Below are 11,315 nucleotides of genomic sequence, written 5' to 3' on the forward strand. Positions count from 1 at the left end.
AAACACACAGTTGAGCTGTATAAATGAGATGATGAAATAATTACTTAATAAGAGCTCTATACTGTATTGGCCACTACACTTCTAACAGCTCACCTTTTAGAAAAATAAAGAATGTGGCTGGGCGCAGTGGCTCATGCCTGTAATCCCTGCACTTTGGGAGGCTGAGGTGGGTGGATTACCTAAGGTCCGGAGTTGGAGACCAGCCTGACCAACATGGAGAAACCCCATCTCTACTAAAAATATGAAATTACCTGGGCATGGTGGCAGATGCCTGTAATCTCAGCTACTCAGGAGGGATTCCATTGGCCAAAGAAAGTCACACAGTCAAGCTCCTGCTGAGGCAGCAGAATCATTTGAACCTGGGAGGCGGAGGTTTTGGTGAGCCGAGATTGCGCCATTTCACTCCAGCCTGGGCAATAAAAGCGAAACTCCATCAAANAAAAAAAGGAATGTATACTGAATCTTACATGTAAGTTCGTTAATTTCTTGTTGTTGGTGAAGTGATGAAGTAGAAAACATTTCTCTTGACGTTTCATCATTGACACATTAGTGAGCTTTTGCTGCAGTAACAAACAATCTCCCAAATCTCAGTGACTTATAACAATAATTATTTCTTACTCTCGTCATGTGAGGGCTGTGGGATTGCTGTGGTTCTGTTGGGCATGGGTCAGCCCATCTCATTCTTGGACAAAAGTCAAAGCAGTCACCCCCCTGTGGTATGATCTTTTCAAGGCCAAGGGCCGAAGCTCAAAGGGGTAGGAGAACAGGGCAAACTACGCAAGTGCATTTTAAGTGTCTGTTCAGATATGACATATGTCATGTCCACTCACATTCCATCGGCCAAAGGAAGTCACACGGTCAAGCTCGAGGGGAAAGACACTCTGCCTATAGGAAGCGTGCCAAGATAGGAGGAAAAAAAAATCGTGAACAAATAAAATCATCCATTACACTCTGCATCCAAAGTAATGTTAGTCAAAGTCATTGTTTGGCCTTTTATGTTAGTTATGCTTTTAAAACTTTTATTTGGAGTTCAATTTATGTAGCCTGAATAATAAAGGTGATTATAATTGATTTGCATAAATAGGGCTCTCATAAATAGGAGGAAAAAGTAAACAGATTTGGGATTTTAGCTAAAGAAAAAAATTCAACTTCATAAATATAGAAGTGTTTTTAGGGTGGTGATGAAGGTCAGTTATTTTTTATATCTGTGGATGTCCCACCAACAGAAAAGTCTTGAAATTAAAGTAGAGATATTGAGGTAGAGTTACGTAAGGAACAATTTCTTAACCAGTCAAGTGAAAAAGACATGGAAGGGCAAAAGTTCTCCTTAGCAGACAATTCAATCATTTATCTGCTTGAAGAGGGAAGGCTGGCTAGAGGACAGGTTTCTGCCAATTCTTTGTTTATAGTACTTTGAATCTCGAAATAAAGAAATCCTTTTAAGATAGATGGTATTACAATTCTTCTTACATCAGTAAAAATGGCATTAAGGAACTTAGAAGTTGGTTTGATGTAGAAAGTCGGAAAAAATGAGAGAAAAATGTAACTTTGAGCATGTATTGCTTCTTCAAAGGATAAAACATCACATGAATACTGGTTTTAATGTATTTGTTCATTTGATTCATACTATATGTCAGGCACTGTGATCGTTGGTGGTTTGGTAAAAAGTTATAAAATGTGTCTGGGTGTGGTGCCTCAAGCCTGTAATCCTAGCACTTTGGGAGGCTGAGGTGGGAGGATCACTTGAGCTCAGGAGTTTGATACAAGCCTGGGCAACACAGCAAGACCCCATCTCTAGAAAGAATACAACAATTAGCAGGGCATGGTGGTGCCACATACTCAGGAGACTGAGATGGGAGGATCACCTGAGCCTTCGAAGTTGAGGTTGCAGTGAACCGTGATTGTGCCACAGCACTCCAGCCTGGGTGACAGTTAGACTCAGTCTTAGGAAAAAAAAAAAAAGATTAATACAACTTAAAGTTAAAAGGTCGGAAGTAATCATCTATAAATATCACATATCATCAGCATTCTTGCTCCGAATTTTTGTGGTTACAATTTGAAAAAGAGAATAAGAATAAGATATTCAAACTATAAACGTTAAAAAAAAAAAAAAACAAAACTACTGCCTTTCAGGTGAGCACATACTGTTTTTTTTCCTTCCTCATACATTTCTAATGAGCTCTGAAATATTTCTAAAAGACAATTGATCCTCTCTGACAGCAAATGCTCATTTTATTTGCTTTTAAGATGGACTTGCGAACGTGGCCATGAGTGAGCAGCTCAGGGCCTGTTGCATTTGGTGAGTACTTTAAAAGAAGTGAGGTCTTCTGGAAAGTCAAACAGCTCAGGATTATTGTGAATATGTCCATCAGTGCAGCTGTTTAAGAGGCCCAGAAACCAAGGGTTTTCTTTTGTCATGAAAAGCTGCAGCCATGATATTTTTTTGAAACGACAGAAATATTTGTCAGAGCAGTGGCAGCTGGTATGTGGCATGATTGAGTCTTAATCTGTGTACTAGCAACGGAATGTGTTCGCTTCTTTGTTATAACCAATTTATAGTAATCCTAGCTGACTCTTCCTAGAGCTTCCCTTGAGCCAAGCTGATTGAAGCACTTCAGAATTGCTGACTCATTTAATCCTCATGGCAGGAGGCTAGAAGCTGTTGGCTAGCTGCATACTTATTCCCATTTTGTAGATTAAAAAACTGAGGCACAGAGCCACTAAGAATTTGCACAAGGTCACAACATTAGATGGCGGGGTCAGGCTTTGAACCCAGGCTGTGTTCCATTCATTTGGCTGCCTTTCATCAAGTGAGTCCAATAACCTGACCTCTTATTAAAAGGAAGAAACGATTCCTGTTCCCGTTGGTTTCATCCTACCCTGAGCTTTCTACTTGATTTTCTGGCTCTTCTGGTTTGGACCATGACTTTGTAATTGCTTTCCTTAATGCAGGTGAAGAACTTTTTCCCAGATCCGTGCGGGGTTGAATTGCAAAACAATACAATGTATATACATCCATGCACACTTAAAACGAGCAATGGCCATTTATTAATCAAGAGAGGCTTGACTCGGGCCTAAAATGACCAGTCGCTCTGCAAGGACAGATGTTAAAAAGCGGGAAGTCTCGGAGCGGGTGAGAGAAGGCTCTTTCCCATCCAGGATCCGAGGACTTCCCGCGGGCACGCGGGGTTCGCGTCCTCTCGGAAGAGGCCCGTGGGAGCGGGTGCAGCGCAACCCCCGGCGCCTCTGGGACGTGTGTCTCCGGGCTCCCCGAGGATCTCCCGGCTCCCAGGCCTGGGCGCGTCGCTGAGAGCAGCAGAGGCAGCCTCCGCCCTGGGACTGGGGGCCGCTGTCCCCGGTTTCACCCACAGGAGGAGGAAGGAAGGCGCACCCTGGCCCCACACTCCCCGCGACCTATGGGTGCCGGGGACGTCAGTCAGCCTGGGATGAGGGTGCCCCCGGCTGGGGAAGAGAGGAGGGAGAGGAGGGAGTGCGCGGGTTTGAGCACTCTCCCCACCGGTGTTTGTCACCTCCCCCGCCTCGATCCCTCCCTCCCCAGCCGCCGCCCACCTGGGCTCCCCGGCCAGCAGCCGCGGTGGCGCGAGGCTCGCTCCCCAGGCCTCCCAGTCGCACCCGCGGCGGTCTGCGGAGCTCTCCGGGTCTCTGCCCGCCTCCTCCGCTGCTGTGCCCCCCCTCCCCGGGTGCCCGACGCGCACGTTCCCTGCCACTTCGGTCAGGGCGCGCCGGTGGGTTTGGCCTGCGCGGCGGCTGCGAGGCGGGGGAGCGAGTGAGCTCGAGGGGCGGGCGCGAGTGGCTGTGTGAGTCACCCGTACCTGGAGTGCGAGCGACGCAGACCCAGCGGCGCGGAGCCGGAGTCGGAGCCGAGCCCCAGCGTCCGCGAGCCCGTGAGCGCGGCCGGCCTCAGGCGCCAGACCCCGCCGCCCTCCCCTTGCACTCGCCCGGGGCCCGGCGCCGACTCCCCACCCGGCGCCCGCCGCCCGCAGCCCTCCCGCCTGCCCGGAGGCGGTTCGGGGCTCGCCGGGGGATGTCACAGCGGCTCCTCGGAGCCACCAGCCGCCGACGTCGCCCCCGGGAACTGCGATCATGAACCCCCAGTGCGCCCGTTGCGGAAAAGTCGTGTATCCCACGGAGAAAGTCAACTGCCTGGATAAGGTGAGCGAGGGGGCGCCGGGCCAGCCTGGACCTGCCGGGCGCCGGGCTGCACCTGCTCCGAGAAGTTTTGGCACCGGGGATGGGAAGCGATGAGTGGGTCGGTGCGTGTGCGTGTGCCTTGGCACAGGGGGAGGGCGCGCGAAGGAAGACGCCTGCGGGAGTGTCAGATACCATGCTTGGCGATTCGATTGTGATGTTGGAACCGGGAAGGGCTTTTGTCGCGCTGCGGGGCTGCGCGACATCGGCCGAGCCGCTGCGGAGGGCGCACGGTAGTGCGCGGCCCCGGGGCCAGAGGGAGCAGGCCGGGCACCGGGGGGGCGCTTCGGCGAGCCGCGCCCCCTCTGCCTCCACTGGTGTCCCACAATACCCCCGCCCCCCTCCCCACAGATCCGCCAGAGTCCCCACCTCCCCCCCCCACCCCCACCCCCCCCCCCCCTACCCCCGCCCCCCTCCCCACAGATCCGCCAGAGTCCCCACCTCCCCCGCCCACCCCCAGCGCCTCCTGTGACCGCGGCGAGGGGGAGAGGCAAATAGTAATTACTATGTCATGGGGCGGCCGCTGCCGCATTGCTAAGAATAATCCCTGCCGGAGAGCCCGGCTCAGCGCGGCGAGCTGGACCCACGGGTGTCTAATCCACCTGGTGGGGAATTCCAGGGGAAGTGGTTTTGCAGCCAGGTCCTTCCAGCCAGGGACGGAGATGAACAGCCGGGGAAAGAGCCCTCCAAGCGCGATCCGATCCGGAGTGACTGACAGTTGAAACCAGCCAGGGGTGTTCTGGGGAAATTTGCCTCTGAAGATACAAATGCTTCATTAGCACAAGCTGTCATCCTGACAGTCATTCCGAGCAGAGTCCGAGGTCCAGCATTTTAGTGGAAGTTGATCAGGTGTGGGGGTACTTACATAGCCCTCCTCCAGCCCCCTCAGCTTGCCTGACTTCTGGTGAACACATATTTATTGAGATCCTACAGTCCCTGCATTTAGACACTTTGAAGTGGATTCCTTTTGGTTTTAAAGCCACTCTCTGGGCCCCGTTTCTGCATTAACCGAGCTCAGAATTCTTTTCTGGCTGTTCACATAAGTGCTGTTTCGACAGAGCCTTGACAGTTCTTTCATGGTGCGTCAGTATATTGGGGTGGGTCTTCCTTTAAGACTCAGTTTTCAGAGCTGGCTGCTCTATTTACTGAGCTGAAAGTAGGTAAACACGTCCACAGTTCCCTACACTCATTTTGTTGTAGTATTTTCAGCTACAGGGACTCCGAGGCACTAAAAAGCCTTCTTTCTCTGCCCATCCTGGTGAGAACTGGCATGGTACTGAATTTTTAATATATTTTTTTTCCAGTATTGGCATAAAGGATGTTTCCATTGTGAGGTCTGCAAGATGGCACTCAATATGAACAACTACAAAGGCTATGAAAAGAAGCCCTATTGTAATGCGTAAGTATTGTCAACATGCTTGCCAGGTGTGGCACAGCCTCAGAGCTTGAGAGCCAGTGGATCTGCCTGTTCTGAAGAATTGACTCGCTGTGTCACCCAGGTGTGTCAGTGGCCAGTTACCTGTTTATGTCGCAGACTCTGGCGCCGTGTACTTTGTGGACGATCACTGCTTTTTATGCCTTTCTAATGTGTTGGGTAACTTCTATGTGACTTCAACCAGGTTAGTTTTAGAGGTTCACAGTGTTACAGACCTAGGGACACTTATTAGAAGTGCAGAACTTCCCCACTGAGAACGTGTGGGCTCTGAAGTGCATGTCAGGTAGATTTCCATTTTAATCCTGTGTCAATTTCCATTTTAATCATAGGATGTTGCCATACTGCAGTTTCATACCTGAACCTAGTTGCTATGGAAAGGAGCCTTGCGCATCTGGTCTTAGCTGAGACCACTGCGGAGATTCTGGGCTTAAACAGGAAATCAAAGAATGGTTTGGAGAATGGAACCAAAGACATGGGTGTTCCTGGCTAGTTAGTAGTAGGTCGGTTGTAGTAGACCTACTGCAGTAGACCGGGTACTTCCGGCTGGTTAGTGCTGTAGTAGGTGGAGATTAAAAAAGGTAAGCGTTCTTTGGAAGGCTGTTGTGTAGGCATGCTGCTAGCCTAGAATAGCAATTAGCTAGCATTGATATTGTGCTCACCACGTGTCAAGCTCTGTTCTAAGCACTTTATACATACCGATCATTTAATCTTTATAACGACCCTGCGAGTTAGGGGACACTGCTATTACCCCCATTTGGCAGGTAATGAAAATGAGGCTCAGGACGGGGCTTAGATCACTCCTGGAGGCTGCTGGCAGTTTGACTTGGCTAGTGTTTCCAAATGTCTACCTTGCTGCCCCAGGAGCACATGTTTCTTCACTCCTATGAGCATCCCCCTCACCCCAGACTATTTTCAACTGTAAGCTCTTGGCCCTGATGGTTTAGTTTTCTCACCAGCTCCCTTATGAGGTTGGCATGAACTGGAGGCAGCAGAAGGGCCTCTGGACCCCTGGCCTTTTGGCTGGAATATTGCCATAGATTCTTCCTTCCTACAGTGTTTGAAGTAGGTTCATCATTCAGGTCTCCTGGAGATGGAGGGCCTGGGATTCATTCATGCTTCATTACATACTGACAGTGTGTTATCACAGACAGTAAATTTTAGGTAAGTAAATGGAATGTACTCATACCTCTCTGGTGAAGAACTTAAAAAATATTCATCTGGTGAAGACTGTTTAATATTTGTGTTTCCTTAATCCTTAATGCTTATAGGTAAATCAGAAACTTTTCAAGAAATCAGAAAATGGGGGTATTGAACAGAATTCAGGACTTTCTTGGAGAGGAGAAGTCCACAGATATTCCCCAAACTTTCTGATGTTTTCAACCCTCTTATACAATGCTTCCTATTGGAATAGCCTGACGCAAGAATGAGGTTTCGGTGTCATGGTTTCCTGCTTCCCTTCCAGAGACCCATAAACTACTGGTTAAAGATCAAAGGCAGGCATAAGGAGAAGGGAAAAGGCCCCAACCACCCATAAACGGGATAATTGTTCTTTGGTTAAAGGAAAGTGAACCATTCTTCCTGTAACTGTTTCAGTCGGCAGCCTGATTCCATCAGGCTTTATGGACCACATCAGGATTCAGGATTCTTTATAGGGCAGGGCCAGAGTTTAACCCCAGTGATAACAATGCCTTTGGGTGGCCCTGGCAGGCCTGAGGGGATTGGGAGGGAAGGAGGAAAGAGAGAGAAAGAATATGGGGAGAGGATAGCAATTACAACAAGGAGAGAGAACTGGATGAGGGAGGAAAAGAAATGATCAAAAATAAAAAGACAGAAAAAGGTGCAACTGAAGTAGAGTTCTTGACTGCATTGGGTGGCTTGAAAATTATTTAGTGCTTATTGCTTAGTTCGGATTCAATCTAATTTAAAAAGTTTGTAAGATTCTGGATGAGTCAGGAAGGGCTATTTTGCACTTGGACTTAGTAGTGATGAGTACCCAGAAATGTTGAGAGTTGCCTCCCCCCACCTTTGCAAAAAATGATTCTACTTATGAAAAAGAAACGTTCTGCTCTATTGCTTCATAGATCTGAATCTTATTTTTAATACTCTCAATATACATGTATAAAATGTTTATAGATTTTTCTCTCTAACATTTCTCATATGATTCCAGTACATTATTATTAGTTTTAAGTTGAATTCTGGGGGTTGCACCCCAGGATTTTTGCTTCATATTGAACCTGGTAGTCCACTTTATTGAGCAGATAAATAGGGGAAAATAGGAATCTATCCTTGTGAATGAATGAGTAGAGAGCTGATATTTAAAATTTACCACTAGAAAATGGAGCCTAGCAAAGTTTTGGGTTCTGCCTGCTTTGAGGCTTCTGGGCTCGAAGGTCCCTGCTGTCAGTCCGTAGTCTGCTAAGGATACGTGTTGCTGTGTAAACTGGCTGGTCAGTATGGACTGGCCTCTGGGGATCCTGATGCATCTGCTCTAATTTAGGTGGTGCATGTCAATCAGCTGTTCCATGTGGTTGTGGCCAGAGGGCCGCCATAATTTCTCTGGGTCAATGGTAGAAAATTGATTCTCTAATGTACACTGCTCCCAGAAAATGAAACATTTGCTTTTCATGTAATGCAATATTTTATCTGTATCTGGTTTGGTTCAGATGTCAATGTATACGCGTGCTTAAATGAAAACAACTCCATCTTCCCCAGTCACTTTTTATTGTGAAAATTTTCATGCATGCAAAATAATTGAAAGAATAATACAAGGAACATTTATATCTCCTCCACCGACGTTCAACTGTTATGAACATTTTGCCATGTTGGCTTCATGTTTTGATCCATCTAATTATATGTCCAAATATTTTTATTATTGTTGGACCATTTTTCCATTTCATACATCATGTTGGTTTCATACATTGTGACATTTCATCCCTAAAAACTACATCATGCATGCAGTAAGAATAAGGACATCTTCTTAAAGAATCACAGAGCCTTTATTATGCCTAAGAAAATTAACAAATGTGTTATTATAACATCTTATATGTTGTTTATTTTTACATTTGCTCCATTGTCCTAAGGATGTTCTTTATAGTTGTTTTTTTAAAAACCAGGATCGAATCAATGTTCATACTTTACATTTAGCTGTTATGAAAGTGACAACTTTTCTTAGCTATTAGAGATTCAATATCAGTTGTTCTAGTTCTGCTATTTTTTTCTACTGATTTACAGAACCTCTCCCCACAGTTTCAGGAAAAGGACTTAAGTAGCTTTTCTTATAACATACATAATTAAATGAAGAACCTTTAAAATAAATACTAAGAATATGCTTAAAAATTGGAAAGCATGAACATAGACATTTAGAATTATTTTAAGAAAACATAAAGGTTTCCTATTTTAATCACTACCTGAGGGCATTCTTTCATGGAATGAAGTAGTGAGTACTTCTTCAGGTTAAATATGTTGCTTGTTTATATTCTCATGTGTTTAGAGAAGAAACAAGTATTCTGTTTGATTTCATGCAAAGGAGAACATGTATAAAATATAATTTACATGATATTTAAATTTTGATCTTTCGATAGAACGATCAAAGTGTAGTACACACTAGATGTAAGATTGGGCATAATACTCATTTCGTTCCTAACGCAGCAGTGCACACTATTAAAATATTTAAAAACAAACTGGTCTATTTGAGTGTGTGCCATGTTTTCACAAGCCTTTATGTTTCATAAGCAGGCAATGGATTCTTTAGCATATTTAGGATTTTTTTCACCATGGAATTTGCAAAGAAATGAGGACTAGGCAAAATTCTTATCACTAAGAGGTGCTGAGAAAATAACACTAGATGATTAGACAAAAAACATAGCTAATATTTCTATGTGAATTTATATGCCAAGCTAAACTATAAACATTTTGCTACCCAGCAAGCCACACAATGAGTATAAATCCTAAGACCATTTGTCAAATAAATTATTTAATTTGATGTGTGTATAAGTCAAAATTGCATTTACTATGTCTTTGTAAAATATACATCGGTTCTTAAAATTTCCTGAGAGGCACTACCGCTTAGAAGTAGCCTGCCAGTGAATGACCAGCTAATGTGTTCTCACCAAATCTCAAGTTATATTAGGTCTGGGGTGCCACCAAGGAACAATGCAATAATTTAACATGACCTTGCCAATAATTTCCCCAAAAATTATTTGGGCTGAACATTATTTGCAGACATATTTTTGTGCTGAACATTTGTTCTGACCTGCCTACATTTACTATATACCTATCTTAGTCAAGTGTATCTTTAATTATGGGGCTAAAAGAACACAAGTATCCATATGATGTGTCTTTAGTGATCCTTCCAAATAAGATTCCCTCTCATCAAAGAGTTTCACTTAACATGGTTTTGGAAGACTTTAAAAAATAAAACAGCAGGCGCTGACTGTTGTGTTTGCTTTCGCTCTGGCTGTGTTCGCATTCCTTCTTGTGAATATTTATTGTCTTTCTATTGCCCGGAAGAGGCTGGGCTCGGTGCATCTCATGACGAGTCACCCAGAACGGTCAGCACAGTTCTGCCAGCCCGTGTTGAGTGTGATTATTGAGGCCAGTGCTCCACTGCCTCTCACGTACCATTTCGCTGCTGGTCACTCCTCATTAGTGCCTTTCTTGAGGGTAATCAGAGGACCCAGAAGGAAATTAAATTGAAACCTAAGAGTATTTCCGCCATCTATTTTTCTTATCTGTGGTTGGGCCTCTGAATTTGGTTCTAGAACACTCCAAGGACTTGAGTTATCTCAAGGAGGTTGATGAAATTCCTGCTATGAAGTTAGCTTTGATTACAAAAGAATGTGTCATGGAGTACAACATGTTGTAATTGGAAGTGCGGAGCTAGATGGAGCTGGAGTTGAATCCTGACTCCATCCTGGCCGACTGAGCCAGTCTCTGGATGGCCAAGCATCAGTTTCTCCATTTATCAAATGGGCATAGTAATACTGAACCCATAGGGCTGTGTGAGGAGTAATGAAACACCAGGAAAGCCTATAGCCCAGTTTCTGGGACATAGCAGACCTCCAGGAAACAGTAGTGCCCTTCTTTCCTCATTGGTACTTTTTTGAGGGGTGAAGAAAGGGTGGAGAAGGGAGACGAGCAAGCACATCGATAAATAATAGGAACTCACTCACACCTATTAAACGGTTTATGCCAAAATTTTTCACACTGCGGGCTGCTACCCGTTAGAGGATTATAACCATAATTTAAAGAAGGAAGAAAAGAGAATGAAAGAAAAGAAAACATCGGAATTCATTTAAGTACTAAAAAGAGGATTGTTTTAGCAAACACACTTTTTTCAGTGATATGGGTACGTGTGTATGCTGGATCATGATGTAGAAAATATATATATATATTTTTTTTTTGAGATGGAGTTTTGCTGTTGTTGCCCAGACTGGAGTGCAATGGCACGATCTCGGCTCACCGCAACCTCCACCTCCTGGGTTCAAGCAATTCTCCTGCCTCAGCCTCCCGAGTAGCTGGGGCTACAGGCACGCACCATCATGCCCAGCTAATTTTTGTATTTTTAGTAGAGACGAGGTTTCACCTTGTTGACCAGGATGGTCTCGATCTCTTGACCTCGTGATCTACCCGCCTCGGCCTCCCAAAGTGCTGGGATTATAGGCGTGAGCCA

The 11,315-nt window shown here is 45.4% G+C and overlaps 1 protein-coding gene across 2 annotated transcripts in view; it reads left to right on the top strand.

The window, feature by feature from the left end:
* Positions 1-3,761: 3,761 nt before the first annotated feature.
* Positions 3,762-11,315, top strand: part of NEBL (nebulette) — a 490,627-nt gene continuing 483,073 nt past the window's right edge. Inside the window, exons 1-2 of one of the 2 annotated variants that reach the window (XM_017511919.1) lie at positions 3,762-4,173; positions 5,514-5,608. In XM_017511919.1, the coding sequence (XP_017367408.1) occupies positions 4,105-4,173; positions 5,514-5,608 (164 nt within the window). In that variant the 5' untranslated portion in view covers positions 3,762-4,104. The remainder of the gene's footprint in view (positions 4,174-5,513; positions 5,609-11,315) is intronic. The other variant, XM_037732582.1, reaches the window with a different exon arrangement.

Source organism: Cebus imitator, unplaced genomic scaffold (assembly GCF_001604975.1).
Source record: "Cebus imitator isolate Cc_AM_T3 unplaced genomic scaffold, Cebus_imitator-1.0 Scaffold456, whole genome shotgun sequence".
NCBI classification, from domain to species: domain Eukaryota; kingdom Metazoa; phylum Chordata; class Mammalia; order Primates; family Cebidae; genus Cebus; species Cebus imitator.